The 16,901-nt window shown below is 38.2% G+C and overlaps 2 protein-coding genes across 3 annotated transcripts in view; one reads left to right on the top strand and one right to left on the bottom strand.

The window, feature by feature from the left end:
- The window catches only part of TRAPPC3L (trafficking protein particle complex subunit 3L), a 33,749-nt gene extending 25,325 nt beyond the window's left edge, over nt 1–8,424 (top strand). For both annotated transcript variants that reach the window (XM_067546782.1, XM_067546781.1), the window contains 2 exons: nt 7,037–7,222; nt 8,213–8,424. In XM_067546782.1, the coding sequence (XP_067402883.1) occupies nt 7,037–7,222; nt 8,213–8,332 (306 nt within the window). In that variant the 3' untranslated portion in view covers nt 8,333–8,424. The remainder of the gene's footprint in view (nt 1–7,036; nt 7,223–8,212) is intronic.
- On the bottom strand, nt 2,568–6,306 carry LOC137152212 (calcium homeostasis modulator protein 5-like). Its single transcript, XM_067546779.1, has 2 exons — nt 5,767–6,306; nt 2,568–2,957 (listed from the first exon to the last, which is right to left on the bottom strand). The coding sequence occupies exons 1-2, from the start codon at nt 6,304–6,306 to the stop codon at nt 2,568–2,570; spliced, it is 930 nt and encodes a 309-aa protein (XP_067402880.1).
- Nucleotides 8,425–16,901: the final 8,477 nt, after the last annotated feature.

Raw genomic sequence — 16,901 nt, 5'->3', positions numbered from 1 at the left:
AAATTAGTGTTATAAGACAAAATTCATGAATGTGGATCTCAATTTCTGGAAGTCTCTGCACTTTACCTACTTATTAGAAAGTGAAGAAGCTCATCAGAATTTCCTCTGACAACAGAGAGATGGTATTTGAATGACAAATCAGTGCTTTGGCCTAGTTGAGAAAGCACTTAAGTACATGGATTTGCTTAAATCCCACTTACTTCAATGAGACTTAAGCACATGTTTAATGTTAAGTGCTTTCTTGAACAGGCATGCTTTCCTGAATTGGGGCAATAGTCCCAAAATTGATTTCTTAAAGTACACATGAATTTCTTGCTTCATCCACAAGCCTTCCATATGGTATGAAGGCTGCGTGAACCATCCAGTATTTTGCTCACAGAACATCCAAAACACATAAGCCCAGACTTGTGGGAAGTTTGAATGAGGATCTGTTTCAATATGGATTTCTAGTATAAGCACAGGCTTTAGGTCTGTAACCTATAATGCTTACTTAAGCAGAACTTGAGATTGTTTCTGCTTCCTGATTGGAAAAGTCTCAAATCCCAAAAAAGTCTTGTAAACGGGTGCTCAGATACTATAGAGATGGTATGTATGTAGGCAGACACTTTCAGCAGTAAAAAAAGTAATAAAGCATCCCAGTGTTTTCTTTTTCCAGAAACATTCTGGCAAATAAAAAATGAATTGTGTGAATGTTTATGGAAAGCAAATAAAAGGCAAATGTCAAAAATGAACTTGCAGTTATATGAATTAATATTTGTTCATCAATAATTTTCTGCAGTATTCAACTGACTCTGTGACTGAATGAGGACTAAAGGATTTGGCTTTTGAACTGCAACAATTATTTTTCATAATATTCTGCTTTATAGAAATAGGACCAAATTCTCTGGTGGGCTACATAATTCATTAAAACTTCACTGAAGGCTGTACCCATTTATTACCACAGAGAAGTTTGTCTCTTGGTCTCTAGCAATGAATAGATAAGGGGAATGGTCTGAATGTGCGATAAGATGCATGACAGAACTGCTTTGGCAGTTTGTCTGGTATGCTTGAGGCTGTGTGATCTTTTCTTCCTGAAAGCTGCTGCCTCCATAGTCTATAATGCTAATTTGTACTAAGCATATTCTTGACAAATGGCCAATATCAATCAGGGTCTTCACACAATAAAATGAGGATAATCAGTCTCGCTAACACAATTAACACTAACCCTGCAATTGCTCAAAGTCACTAACTTTACCTCAAAAAACCCAAACAGATGTTGGCACTAGATCTTACATGTGTGCATTATACTCTTGGATATTGCAGGAAGAAAAGGAACTAAAATGTGAATGCAGAATAGAAATTTCCTTGCCTTGATCACAGTGAGCATATTTACTGAGAACAGAACGGATGAGTGGAAGAAATGTGCCTGTTTCATAATCAGGGAGAGTGATGGTAAAATGCTACATAAAAGTCTGCCAGTCACCCAAGGGAAAAGAGCTCGATGGCTGCTTTGCCTCCAGTTTTTACAATTTTTCTAAAAGCTCTGGAGAAGGGAAAATGTGGTTGTGACACCCATGTGCTGAATTCCAAATACTTATGAGAAATCACAGGGCTATGTGGTAAAAGGCACTTCTTACCAACTTTGGTACCACAGTCACTTAATCTGCACTCTGACTGCTCAGTCATCTCACCCCAGACTTATTCTAAGTTTCCAGAGTTTTAGCAGCTGCAGGCACTCAATAAAATCAGCCTGCCACAAAGGTATTTCCTTTTTCTCAATGTGTGGAATTTCCTCCCAGCCCTTCAGTCTTTCACTGGACCAAGTCCAAGGATGGACAGTATTTGACAGTCCTGCACCAGTGACATGTTTAAGTCCCAACATCTCAGAACCCTATAGAAGCAGAAATGGGAGCTTTCTACCATTACAAAGGAAGGCGTCTCAGATTTCCAATGGAAGAAAAAAAAACAACAACGATGCATTATTTAAATTAAATAGCCACTTTATGATATTTTCTTTACTTAAATATTATGGCATGCTATGTATTGTACACAAGAACTATTACATTTGTTGGCCTTGAACAAATCAGCTAATCAAAATGTATGATGAATTCTTTATACTGTTGGGGGTCTGATGCAAAGATTCCCATGGACTTCAGCAAGGTTTGGATTAGGAGTCCGAAGCACTGAAGAACTTTCTTTCCAACTTTCTTGAGCAGACATATAGTTGGGAACAGTGGCGTGCCATGGTAGTTTTTAGTACAGCATGCAAAAACTCATCTGCATGCCTTAGGCAGTCCAAAATGGTATCCAAAATGGTATGGTGTGTGCAAGGTCACACTGTGCTGAGGATGCCATTTTGGGGCCAGACCGAAATCATCTCACAGGCTGGATTTGGGCTGCCAGTTAGATGGCACACAACCGGTTGAGTGTGCATTGTGTGCCTTGCGTGGAAAGATGGCATGCAACTGGCTGGGAGGGAAAGAAAGTATGGAGAAAGTGAGGCCACTATCAGCAAAATATAAAGATTAAAACAGTTAAAAATATACCGCGTTAGCAAAATATTTAAAAGAGCTGAAAACGGCTATTAGCTATACTATTTCCTGTCCATCTACAAAGTCCAGCATTGTCTCTCTTTCCTCATTGATGTCTTTCTTGCCATCTTCGACCAGTCTATGAAGGGTGCTGTAGTGCTGCTCATTGCTGTTGAAAGAGTAGAGTTGAGAAGCATCTTCCCATGCCTGAAAGGTTGGCATGGGAAAGGCTTCCGGTTCTTTGTTCTCAAAAAAGCTCTTCAAGTTTCGTTCACTGAGTTTGGTAGCATATAGTTGGAAAAGTTGTTCCAATTGTTCTCTCTCTTTCTCTATGTAGATCCTCCAGAATTTCATTTGGAGGTGGCTGATTTTAGATTGGCATCTGGCACAACAGGTAGTTAACAGAGACAAAAGAGCTGTAGTGACTATCACGCACCACCCTATAACCTGGAAAAGAAAATAAACAGGCCACACGCTTAAAAAAACTGGAATTTAAATTCCACTTAGATCTGGAATAACTGACATAATCACAGTTCTTCATGTTGAAAACACAGTATTCTTTTCCCAGCCACTGTGTGGATTTCTTAGCCACAGTGCAGATCAGTAGTGCATATTTCTTTTTATTCATTTTATACTCAAAACTTCTACTGAGGTCAACAGGAGTTCTGTATTTGGAGCAAATATAAAATATGCCGTAAGTGAGGATCAAGAAGACTGAATACCCTACATTTTGTATTTTGCTACAGATCTGTGTGGTTTTAAAATTATTATTTATTATTTGTATTGCTATCATGCCTAGAGGTCCCTATTGGGATAAGGGTTTCGTTGTGCAAAGTGCTGTACATGCACATAGTAAGAGACAGTCTTTGCCTCAAAGAGCTTACAGTTGAAATAGAGAAGACAGATTAAAGGATGGGAGAAAGGAACTATATTAACCCTATATTACTGTTGGGAAACTGAGGCACAGAATGATTAAGTGATTTCTCAAAAGTCACATAGAAAGTCACTGGCAGAGCCAGGAAGTGAATCCAGATCATGAGTCCACTGTCTTCACCACAAGACCATCCTGGGTCCTTTATAGTTTTCTTGATTTACCGGTTGAAAACCAAGAAAAGTCAAAATGATCAGCCAGAGAATTTTAAAAATGCACAGCCTTATTTTAAAAATGAAGTTTCCCTGCAGCATGAATAGTGTCTTATTTATATAAACCCATCTTGCTAAATAGGTTAGAGAAGATGATGCCAAGGACTGCACAGATTTCATCACAGAAATATATGGGTGCATAATATGTTTGAAACTGCCCCCTGTGTTTCATTACGTCAAGGAAAATGTATGTAGGTGGAAGAGGGTAAATTAGAACTAGAGCTGGATGGGTAATAGTTTTCCTGTCCCACAAGAATTTTTGAGATTTAAAAAAATGTTCCCATTCTGAATCAGGTGTAAAGTCAAAAGCTTAAAAATTTTCAAACATCAATAGTACAAAAATAAATGTGTATCGCATTAATCAAAATGTTTTGTTTCAATTTCAATTTTTTAATTCTATTTCTTAGTATCAATTAATTAAAATTTAAAAAAAAGGCATTTCAAACAAAAAACCTGAAACTTCCTTTTAAAAATGTCAAAACATCGTATTTGGACAATTTAAAGACTTTTGTTTTCAACATTCTTTGTATTGGGAGATTGATTGAAACCAGTCCTTTGCTGCAGGATTTCAGCCAGAGTTTCATACATCAGTGCGCTAACCACCAGCCCCACACAAACATACCCCAGCCTTTCCAAGTTGAAATGCTCAACTGACACAATTCCATTGTGCAAAAATGTGTGTTTTCATAAATTTGAAGACCTCAAATGTTGCTGTAAAATGGAATGGTCATCCTCCGGAGAGCTCTAATAGTGATGATATGGAAATCTGCAACCTGTGATATATAAATAATTAACAGGTAGAATCTGTATTTACCTGAGAGAAATATATATACACAATTTCCTTATGGAAATGTGTGAAACAGAGAATGATGATGAACCATTTGATTTTTTTCTTGACCAAAAAATATTGAGGAGAGGGGTTTAAAGATCAGCCTCATTTTGCTTATTTTCAAATCATGCTGATAGAATTTGTGACATGAATTTTTTCCCCATATAATCCTTCCTTTTAGCACTTCAGTGCTGCACTTTGACATGGGGAAGTCTGCACTTTTGTGATCTAGCTACTCATGCATAATTGGCTAGCTAGATGATTTTCACTGTTTCCCATATATGCAATTTAAGACGAATAGACACACACACGTTTTTTAATTCTAATTTTCTGGACACTGATTTTTTTGAACAATAAAATATTTCCCTGCATTGTCTGCAACCCATACATTGCAGGGTTATACCAGTGCGTTAGGACCTGAAATTGTCTCCAGCACTGGCAACAGTTATAGACTGATGTGATTGTTGTATGATGAGAATTTTCTGACTCTGCAAGGTATTTCTTCTGCTTGGGGTGCAGCATTCTGACATGCATCTTTCCCTCATTTCCTGTGGTCTGTTTCTCTTTTTAATTTCTTTTATTCTTTTTCTCCCAGTTTCCTTATATCACAAAGCAATGAACAAATGTAAAATAGAATTGTGGGATATGAGTGAGTAATGTGACTTTATCTTTGTATGTTTTTTGTTATTTCATTGTAATGGTTATAGTTCTATTTTTCTTCATACAATAAAAACATTTCATATGGAAGTGAAACTAACTGGTCAATTTTCATTATCTGAGAGAAACAAAATTAAATAAGCATTATAAACTGTGCACAGGAAATCAGCTGTTTAAATTTTTTTTTGGTTTTAATAATCTAAGATGCTATTTGTAGCAGAGTTTAAAAAAATCTGTAATAGATTTTTTTTTTAAATCTGACTATCCCTTTAACTGGATGACATCCTAGGGATCTGGCTTTTTATTTACTTCAGTTTCCTCTAGCAATGCAATACTTTCTTCTCCCAAGAGTCATTCTCTTCCGCTAAAGAAACAAACTTTCTGATTCCAATTTTCTTACTTTTATGGATTTCAATGGAGCTACTTTAGGAGTAAGACATCACTCAACTTGAGCAAGTTTATAGAATCTGCCCTTCACCGACCCCATTTTGTTTTGTTGCATTTTACAGGCATTCTGATCTGACATTACTATTTTAGCAGCTGATGTTGGAAGCTCGTGCTGGTAAATCGAAAGAATAATACAAAGCTTTATTCTAAATAGTAAAGCAGTTATTCTGTATTTCTTACCTGAGACTGCGCTTGAAGCGTCAGTTTTAATTCCTCACTCTCTGAAAAGGACATGGTAGTTTTGCCACAAGCTACTTTGTGTAGCTCTTTCCAGCATCTGATAGATTTGTTATTGCAGAGCATGTTTAAGTACCCGGGATATTTCAAGCCACTCATGGCACATTCATAAAAAGTTCCATTGAGCAAAGCCACAGAAAGCCACATCACAGGGCCTATCAGAACATTTAAGGTGATTTGTCCAAAGACATAAAAGAAACGGCAGCTGTTCCCTTTGGGGAATATTTTCCTGGGATTCACGCAGCAGCCTGTGAAAAGTTTCCACATCCTGCTATTCATGAAGTACCCAATAACTAGCAACACCCAGGCTGGAGCAAAGAGAAATACCAAACCATAGATGAAGTTTTCATTGCTGCAGGGACACTTGAAAGCAACAAGAGAAAATAACCGTTCGCTTCCCACTGTCAGTAGAGCCATAAAACTGTAACCAATGGCAGTTTTCCGATTAATAAGGAATTTCAGAACTGTTTGGATACCATCCATGTTTGATGTCCACAAAAGAGAAAAAAAACCCTAGGTTTTGTCTATTGTGAAGCAGTTTGTAGCAATGTATCAGGGAGGAGCTCCTGAGAAGAAAAATACCCAGCTAGTGTCTGGGTTAGTGCAGCCTAGATAAAGTGATGATGTCATTGTAAATCCTTCCTCCTAAATACACCAAATATGGGACTAGCCACTGGCAAAGCAGATTTTACACATCTACAGTATTATTCTTCTGTACTATAACCTGAAATATAGACAATGTTCTATTGTCAGATAAAATCACAATTGCAGTTATCATTCCTTTTATTTGACTATAGCTTCAAATGAGAATGAAACAGGAACACATACTAAATGACCACAGGAATTCTTGAGCGATTCTCAATGTTTACAGAAATATACTTAAAAGGCCAGGACCTGATTTGGATCTTGCATACTTTGGTGTAAATGAAGTGTGATTGTGCTGAAACCAACAGAGTGACACCAGAGTAAAATCACCGTGCATCTCTATTACACTATTTGGAATCCAATATAGGCCCAGATTCTCCGCTGTGTCTAGCAAATGCAGAGTACAGCAGAGTGGAAAGCTGCCAGGGAGCCAGTCATAGCCCCCTGATTCTCTGTCTGGCCTCAGCCCTTCTATTCTCACTGAAAAACTGAACAATAGAATGTTGCATCTAAAAGCTTCTAGCTTATACAGAATAGTTTCAAGTGGCACATTTTTGTCCCTTCACAGATTGCTTTCAAGATGTACCTTGGGATCACCCCTAGTGTGAGCTGCAATAACACAACAGAAAATGAATTCTTCTTAATTCTGGATAATAACCCTTTAGTGGACTTTGTGGAGGAGCTCCCAGCAGGACGATCTTCACTTTGCTACTGTAACCTCCTGTGTGGCGTTATTAGAGGAGCCCTAGAAATGGTAAAGAACTGGACTCTGAATTTTCCTCTCTCTCGTTACCTATTGATATAGCAAAGTGGAACCACTGGATAAGCAAATGAAATATCTCTTATAAATATTTCATCTCAGCTTCAAACTTAGCAATAGCAACTGCTAGCCCCCACCAAAGATAGCAAGTGAAATTCTGCTCTCAGTTTATCCCAGAGTAAATTCAGAATTACTCTATCCAAATAAATAGAGTTGCTCCATTGTTACACTGGTGTAATGGAGCAGAATTTGGGTCAGTATACTAATAGAATTAAGTTATGGTGCATCCAGAATGTGACATATTTTATTTTCAAATCTCAGTTTTTACAGAAGAATAAACAGAACAAGCCATAACTCAAATCTTTTTTTAAACTTGCAGGGCCAAATTCAACTCTGGTATCATTCTACTGAAGACAGTAGAACTACACCAAGGATGAAGTTTGTCCGCAGTCTTCTTTCCTACAAACAATATCTAATTTGCCATATATCTATCTATCTATCTATCTATCTATATAACTCCTAGGTACTATAAAACTATCCTAGGTACTATAAAAATGAAAATTGAATACAGTTTTATGTAAATCAATCTCAAGATTCTGGTATCATTTTATAAGGTCATGAATACTTATATCAATAAGTGGTATCATATTATTATGTGGGAAAATTTGAGATCACAATATGAAGCTCACCTGTTTTATGTTTCATGGTCCTCAAGAAAGCAAAACACCATGTTAAGCACTACTAACCAAAATATTAGCATGTTATTAGCAGAATGAAATACGTATACATGTTTAAATGCATAAGTAGGGTATACTTTTAACTCAAATGTTATGTGCAATTCTTAAGTATTTCCACAGAATTCCTTTATAATGAAACTTTAGAAAGAGGCCCCTCTTGTGGTGAGAAAAAACAGCTAGATGAACTAAATGAAGAAAAGGAAGGAAAAATTCTTTAAATGAAGTGACCAGATCTGTTTTTCTCCAGGTTCACTTAGCTGCAGAAGTTACCTTCGTTCAAGACAGACTGAAGGGTGATGATGTGACGGAAATAGGAATTACATTTTTAAAGAAGCTTGAAGACAAAAAGCACAAAAGAAATAAATGAAGCTGATAGAAGAAGAAATTCTCTCTAACTTACAGTTTGCCCATTTTTACCTATTTAGGAAGAAAATCCACATTGTGGCAATGACTTCATTGATTCAGGTACAGTCACACCCTAGAATGGTAAAGACAGCTAGAAAATGTACAAAAAACGTACAGATGATTTCTATTACCACCTTGCTGAATTAACATAAAATCTTTAAAAGGCCCAATTCCTTACTTCTTTTTCAGGCAAAAATCCCATTGATTTCATCAGAAGTTTTGCCTGAGTAACAAGTGTGTGATTGGGCCACAAATCTCCATCCTAATTCCTGTTCTTTTTCATTAGCAATGTGACTATTTCCAGTTTGCTCATTAGTGATGTTTCAAAGACATCACGTACTGTGTTGTAACCGACATGATTTTCATTCTAGCCCTTATAATTGTGAATCAGAAACTGTTTAGCTATAAATACTTCATGCAGTTTCTCATTCCAATGCATATTCCTTTGTTTCACTTGTGATTACAGTTTTTCCTTCATTTACTCAATCTACTCCACTGAAATCAAACAGAGATGTGATCTCCTGGGGAGCAGGTTTCCTGTAGGCAAACATGACTGCATGTGGTTTTGTTCAGATGCATAATGCAGGCCCACAGAAGTTCTTTAAATAATGGAATACGAATGCTGTTTGTGACGAAGCACCTTGTACAGTTTTAACTGAAGTGTTCTTCTTGAGAATATATAGATTGTTAGCAACCTTAAAAAGCATGATATATTATAATGCACAGTCATCTTAAATGTGAGCCTCACCCAAGGACACTAATAAAAAAATGCAAACCTTACTGTGTCACCAATTCTTCTCCATATAGGTGTTTACATGGCCCATATCACCTCAGCATCTGAGCACCTCACAATCATTAATTAATTTTATCCTCACAAATTCTATCCTATCAGGAGGTGTGGAAGTAATTTTACAGATGGGAAATTGATGCACAGGATAGGTTAAGTGTTTTACCAAAGTAACATAGGAAGTCTGTGGCAGAGCTGGGAATTTAGCTGGGTCCCGGTCCATTGACCTACTCACTAGACCATCCTTCCTTATCCCCCCTCTGGGAACCAGAATTTCCTGTTTTAATTACAATGCAAAATAATCACTATTAATCAATCAATACAAATGCTGCCCATAGAATGACATATGATCCTGTTACTGAAACCCTTGTCCTTCATCTCCCTTTCCTGTCTTTTTTTGTCTGTTAGGTCCCACTCCTGCAATATGATGTGAATGGGTGGATCTCTGTGTCTGTGCAGGTCTCCACTGACGTCCATGGCTTAAATGGGGTTCTGCCTGCAAGCACCACTTTGTAGGATCATGGCCTTAGATTATAAACTCTCAGGGAGAGACATTGGTGACATCCTGACCCTATTAAAGTCAATGGGAGTTTTGCTATTGACTTAAATGGGTCCAAGATTTCATGCCTTGTCTTTACTTCTTCTAGAATTGTTAGAAATGGCAGAACTACGTGTTTGCTGCAGTGCTCAATGTAGGAAAATGAGAGGGTACCACTTGACACCTTGATTCAGCAAAACACTCCAATTCTAGTGTAACCCTACCGAAGTTCCTCTCCATCAGCTTATACACAGTACGTTTCAAAGAGCCAGTACAAAGACACAGATTAAGACTTCGTTTTTAGTTTTCTTTTTTTTCCTCATTACACAGGGTATACATTTCCATTATGTGGTAAGGAAGAACAAAGCAAAGTACAAAAAATATGTACGTATAATTAAAAAAAAAAAGATAAAATTATCTGTTAGAGTTCACATTTAATAAAGGATGAAATTCCCCTCTCTTCTGAGGGTCAGCACAAAGCCTATACATTGCTTAATTTAGTGGGACTTAAGTGGTGCAGAGTGTAGGTCTCATCTAGAGCATGAGAAAATATTTACGGGGTCAAAAGAGGGGAAAAAAAATCTATTTCCTTTAAACATCCCAGAGTATAATAATTCAGCTAACTACAGTCTGCTTGTTCCCGAGTCCACTGAACTCAATGGAATACTTACCATTGGCACCAGTGGAGCAGGATCAAACCCAATGTACACTGCTCCATACTTACAGCTCTTTAACTCCTTTCAAGACATATACGGAGGCATGCAAGGTAGTTAGCAAAGTACAGTACATTCAAATTAGTAAGCTCGAGCCTCAATACCAACCATAACTAAACTGAAAAATATCAAATTCTATTGTTTCACTGGTTTTCTTTCTGTTGTATGCCAAATTCGAGGAAGGAAGTGTAAAGCATGAAGGATTCTTTCTCCAAGAATCAGGCAGCACACACAATACTGAAGGGGTTTATTCACGATACCGGGAAGTCTGAGAAATCAGCTTCAGCTTCCTGATGTTACAGTGATAAATTATATACTCTTTCTTATCGATTACATAATACATTTTAAATTCTTTATCTATTCATTTACAAATACAGACATTGTCCCATCTACAGAGAACAACGGTGATAATGGTTGTTAAATACATACAGAGACACTTTTAATCACTCCACTTACATCCAGACTGCTAAGGTTACACCTGGTCGGGGGGGGGGGGGGGGATAGGGTGGAGGGAGAGAGGGGGGGAAATCTTTACAGCTAGGTGGCAGACAGACAGAAACATAAAAGCAAATGTGGTGTTCTTATCGAAATTAGAATTACAAGAGGACATCTGGCTTCCTGGGTCATTGGATGTTTGCATGGGCCATTGTACAACTTGTTAGCTGAAAAGTCTCAAGCCTTACAGTTCCCTCCTGTTTGACAAATCGAACTACTAAGTGAGATATGATCAATTATTTAAATACTTTGATATTCATGATCTACTTTAGGATTATACGGGGGAGGTGTTATGGAGGGGGGAAAACAGGGGGTGGAGGCAAGAATCCAAGTTTGCAAGGGCAGAGGAAGAGAGGGTGTGGGAGGGGGGGAAACCAAGGCATATATCTAACATATCTTCTTTTAACATATTGAACAAATCACAAGCTAGCATATCACAAGCTCATCCCTTAGACTGGGATATAGTCATATTAAGTATGATATCGGAGGATTTTTTAATTGCTGTATAGAATCCATCCATGGCTGCGTTAACTTTAACTGTTCATGTAGTCATTGTAAAGAATTAGGGTGGTCAAAACATACATTTTGTAGTGGTACAGCAAACTTAGACAAATCATATTTAACTTTAACAGAAACCATAATTACATCATGTAGAAGTGTCTTATTAGATCCCAAATGGATAATATCATCAGGAGGGGTGGAGTGGAGCACAGAGCAGGTGGTAGAGGGGATATAACCACAGGTAGTCAAGTTATAGCATCTTACATCCGAACATCCCAGGCATCTGACTGGGTTTGAACAGTGTTCTTGGCAATACCGTCCCTCCATCCCAGGTTCCCATAGCAAAGGTGAAAGTTCTGTCCATCCCACTCCTAGGCTTATTCCTTTCTCAAAAACATTTTGTGTACCGCAGGATAGCTTGTCCTCAGCGCAGATGGAAGGAAATCTGGAACATAATTCTTGAAAAGGGTTAGAGGTATTCCAGGTGAGAGTCACAGATTTAGCAGTGGCAATAGACACACACACAATCAAATAACCATAGCTATGGGGAATGCTATAGCCATAGGGAAAACCCAGGTGGCTATAGGGAAGTCAAGCAACATGTCTGGATGCTGGGCAAATGTACTTCGCCTGGCTACCAGATACAAAAGACTTATATAGGGGTTGCTTAGGTTCATTTACATGTTGATCATATAGTGGATTTTGATTAACAGTTTATACTTGACAGGAAAGACAATCATAATGCACAATGGGGTGCGCCAGATGTTTTCAAAGGAAAGACCAAAGAGTCACTTGATTATACAATGTGGTTATCAGGTACCCTGGCTATCACCCGAAGATGGGTGACTACACAATACATGTTAAAATGCTAATTTGTATGGGGCCGGGTAGACAGGGGGGCACGTATCGATACTTATCAGAACAGGAGATGTCTGTTCACAGAACAGAAAGGCCTAAGGCCCATGACAGACAATTAACATGACCAGGTAGAATGGTGGTTCAGAGACATTCTGTGGGATTTTAGCATGTTATCTTAGTTTCATTTGGGGCCTCCTGCTAATGGTTCAACCTCAGGCTTTTATTTTAGTTTCAGGTCACAACTTTAGACCAGGCATTCTATTAATCAATTCTATGATTAATTCTTTGATACCACAATCCCCCATTTTGTACATCCAGTACAACATAAAAGACTTTGATTCGACAGGGCATAAGCATTTGTGGCCTCCTTTACCAGTTACTACTGGGGAGAGTTACAACAGAATTGAAACAAAAATTTTGCTAAACACACTTAGGTTTGCCTGTGCCACGAATCCATTTTCTGTAGTTCAGGTTCCAGTACTTGTCCTGCTTTAGAGTATACTTTTCCACACACCCTCACTCTCATCTAAAGAGAGGTCCAGGCACCTGCCCTTCCCGCACACTGACCAGTGGGGCATGGGTCGAGGAGGCCCTGGCTCCAGGTTGGTCCGGTGCCTTATCCACTGGGCATGCTACGGGGAGGCAAGGGAGGCGGTTGTCTGCTTGGACAATAATACCCAAAACTACAGGCCTGGTCTTCGAGGAGAGACTAGGATAGGAAACGATCAAACATTTTTACAAGGCACAATCTTAAAACTTGTGCAAATGTCCAGGTTACATTATATCAAACGATATTAACAGGCAGTCAAGGCAGTTAGAATGTAAGGTCTCCTTGGAGGATTTTGAACTTTCACAGCAAAACAGAAATGTCCATTAGTTGCTGGATTTCTTGGTTGTTTTCTTCTTTTGGCGGTGGAGTCTGCTTACAATGTGAAGCATGAATCCAGTTAGGGTATCTTTGACATTGCACTGCAGTATTAGTGGTTAGCAGCACTAAATAAGGTTCTTTCCACCGAGGTTGCAACACATTGTGTTGTTGGTGGACTTTTACACAGATCCAATTGCCAGATTGGAAGGAGTGGTACAGTTCTGTTGCAGGTGCTGGAAGGGTTTCCTGAACCTGTGAGTAGATAGACTTAACACACTTCATTAATAATTTACAATAGTTCAGTATCACATCATCAGTTAAGTGCAGATCCAATCCTTGTGAGTCTAGTGGTGATCTCATGGATCTGGCCATAAGGATCTCATGTGGAGGTAGTCCATGTTTTATGTTGACAGTATTTCTAATATACATGAGAGCCATGGGTAAGCCATTTGGCTACTTCAAGCTGGTTTTTGCACATAGGTTTTGAATGACGTTCTGTGGAGTGAGTTCCTTTATCACTGTCCAGGATGAGGGATAACCCAAACCTGGGTATAAATTCTTTCAATAGTTTCTTGGGGACAGTTACTGTATCTGCTTGCTTACAAGGATATGCTTTTACCCATACTGAAAACATATTAATGATGATTAACACATATTTAAGGTTACAACATTTAGGCATTTGGATGTAATCCATTTGCCAGTTCACCAAGGGTCCCCACGGAGGAGGTGAAGTTCACAAAGGGACGCTAGGCAAATATGAAAAATTCAGGAAAAAGAAAAAATTCGGGCAAAAAAGAAAAATTTGGGAATTCAGGAAAAATCAGGGTGACCCAATCATGATCAAATCAAATTAGGATGACACAAAATCAAAAATCAAATTGTCAAAAAATCAAATTACTCAAGATGACATAAAATAAAATAAAAATCAAATCACGATGAAATCACACAATGAAATACTCTTAAAAACAAAAACAAAAACAAAAATCAAATAAAAAATCACGATGAAATCAAATTTAAAAAAAAAAATAAAATAAAAAATCAAATAAAAATCACGACAAAATCAAATCACAATGACATCCCCCCTTTGCTCGTGTGAGTCACAGAGTGAGTTGCACGGGCACGGTATGCAAGGTATTACAATATTACACAGTAGGGGTCTGCTGGGCTTACACTATGGACTTGTGGCTTTTAACTTAGCATATATTTTTTATCCAACAGCATATAGCACATATGCTTACTTAAACAAATACAACCTGAAGCTAAAACAATTAACAATGAGTGTAGTATAATAGACATTATCCCTGAAGAGGTGGGGGACTATTCCTGAAGAGGTGGGGGACCATCCAGTAAAAACATTATACCTATGATATGCAGTAAGTTCTTATTCTGCTTTAGCAATTCTAATTCTGTTTCCAGCATCTTGCTTTGTTTGCTGCAAAAACTGGGTTACTTTTGCTTTCTGTAACAAGTGATTAGCTATTTTAGACCAATTTAACCCAAAGTTTACTGCAAATTCAGTTAGGCTGGCAGTGAGAGTTGTATTGTACCCTTGGATTTGAGGTATACAGAACACTTACATTGGATTTTTATTTTCCTACAATTTCTAGTACTCCCATTCTTCCATGATGTAACACAGACACACTGTCCAATGTACAGAACTCTTGTGGCATTTTCTATTTTATGCCAAATACATGTTGCCACTGTGGTAGTCCTGCTGCATGGTTCTATGGAGGAAAGTATGGATAGGCAGACCCATTTGTGGGGTTACATGTACTACAGCCCCTGATATCCAATCGTTTTTTTTTTTTCTTTCCCAGACCACTGACTTATAACCCAGGGTAACCCAAAGGATCCTGTGGCCAATTTTGGTAAGGGGCTTACCTTCCAAACTTTACCTTCATAGATTGCTGGTGGGCAATTCTTGCAAATACCTATAATCATGACTTTGTGCCTATTCTGTTTGGCAGTGCAGCTGATTCTGCAAATTAGGATGTACAGGCAAACAGTCAAATTCATTTTACGCAGTACAGGTTTCACAGAAGAATAAAAGGTATACATCACCTTTAACTGGTTAGCTCTAAGTTTACAGAGCATTAGGGCTGAAAGGAAAAGCCTTTCATACTCAGTTTGCCTAGAGTTAGATGGCTGCTGTAGTCACGGAGCGAAAGCAGGGGAAGGGGGGGGAGACAGACTGCTTGCTGTAACGTGATCTCTGAGGAGTTGAATTGGGGTGGGCAAACCCCCCTTCTCGCAGCAAAACTGAAAAAGTAAAGAGATAAGACAGCCTCGGCCGATTAGATAAGTGGCTCAGTGACTGAATTCAGGTTAGGTTCTGCAGGGATTTTACAAGTGGAGCAAACTTTAAGATTCATTGTCTACCATACCCTGCCATTAGAGAATGAAGGCAAACAACAACGGTAAAATAGATAGCAGTTGCAGGAAAACATGACAAAGTAGTAGCTGGATTACAACAGAAACACTGCAGCATAAACTGCTTGCAGATCTTGCACAAATTAGAACTTGAAGGGGTACCTGTGCCAACAGTTCCTTTTGCAATTAGGAAGTGTTGGCTGTGGTGAAATTTAAAATCACATTCTCTAATTGGTACAATACTACAAAAGCATCTAATATCAGGATTTCATTGATTTACAGTTCTTCCTGATTCCTTTCTGCTTAATGCAGTACCTTCAATACCAAACACAACCATAACAGTAACAAGACAAAATATAAAACATAATACAACACAGAGTTAGTAATGAAGACAAAACAAACACAAAACACAACCCTTGTTGCAACACTAGATCCATGTTTTTGTTTTCTAGCTGTTTGACTGGTACCAGTTTTTTTTCCTTTATAGTCCTGAAAGATAAAAGAACACTTTTTCTACCCCCTTGGGGGAGGAGGGCGAATTATTGCTTAGAATACACATTTTCCTTTGGAGGCAGTTAAGTTCCAAATCACCCATATTTGACTAATTTCAGTTAGGTTTATTTACAGACCATTCCTTTAGGAGAAGGGCCCATTTTCCTTCAGAATGGCTGCAACGAAACGAAGAATTTATTGTTCTATAACAATTTTACAACTTTTAACTGTTTCATTTCCTCCAGCTTTTATAGAGTTAATCTCTTTCACTCTTTTTTCTTTAACCACTTTCTTCCAGGCAGCAGGCTTGTTTTGGTTTACACACATTTCACTATCAGTTCCTGGTTACCTGCTGCATTGCCTGGGGCATTTGGCTTAGTCAGGATACTGAGATTCTTAAGATGTAAACTATTAAGTTTGGGTCTTTGGGCTTTATATCTGGGAGATTCTTTAATAAGCCCCTTATTTCCTCTGTACTGAGAGGAGTATACTATGAAAATGCTTAGTTGTTTTCCATTCTAAATAGGTGTATTCCTCTTGTTGCATGATAGCAATAATGTGACATGCAGAAGAGTTACACTTTTTCAGTTTAACCCTTACAGCACTGTTCTGGGTTTGGAGTTTCTTTTTTTTTTCTATCTTTTCTCTTGTCTGACAAGACCACCACATCAACTGTCTTTTACACATACCCGTTTATCCTTCTTCTACCACAAGCTTCTGAACTTTTGCATGTTTTTCTTTTAGAAATTCAATGATTTTTCCTCCCATTGAGGGCATCATTGAAGCACCCTGGGACAATTCGTAGGACATTGTCACCCAGCTTCCTAAAACCCACTTGAATGGCGTTTCAGGGGAATCAGTCAAGCACACCCTTGTACTCAGCTTTACTGAAGCACACACACTGGTGCT

Source organism: Emydura macquarii, unplaced genomic scaffold (genome assembly GCF_026122565.2).
Source record: "Emydura macquarii macquarii isolate MOO-44397 ecotype Brisbane River unplaced genomic scaffold, CSIRO-AGI_Emac_v2 contig_1146, whole genome shotgun sequence".
Classification (NCBI taxonomy): domain Eukaryota; kingdom Metazoa; phylum Chordata; order Testudines; family Chelidae; genus Emydura; species Emydura macquarii.
Note: the sequence above shows the minus strand (reverse complement) of the source record. Positions and strands in the feature narration are given on the sequence as shown.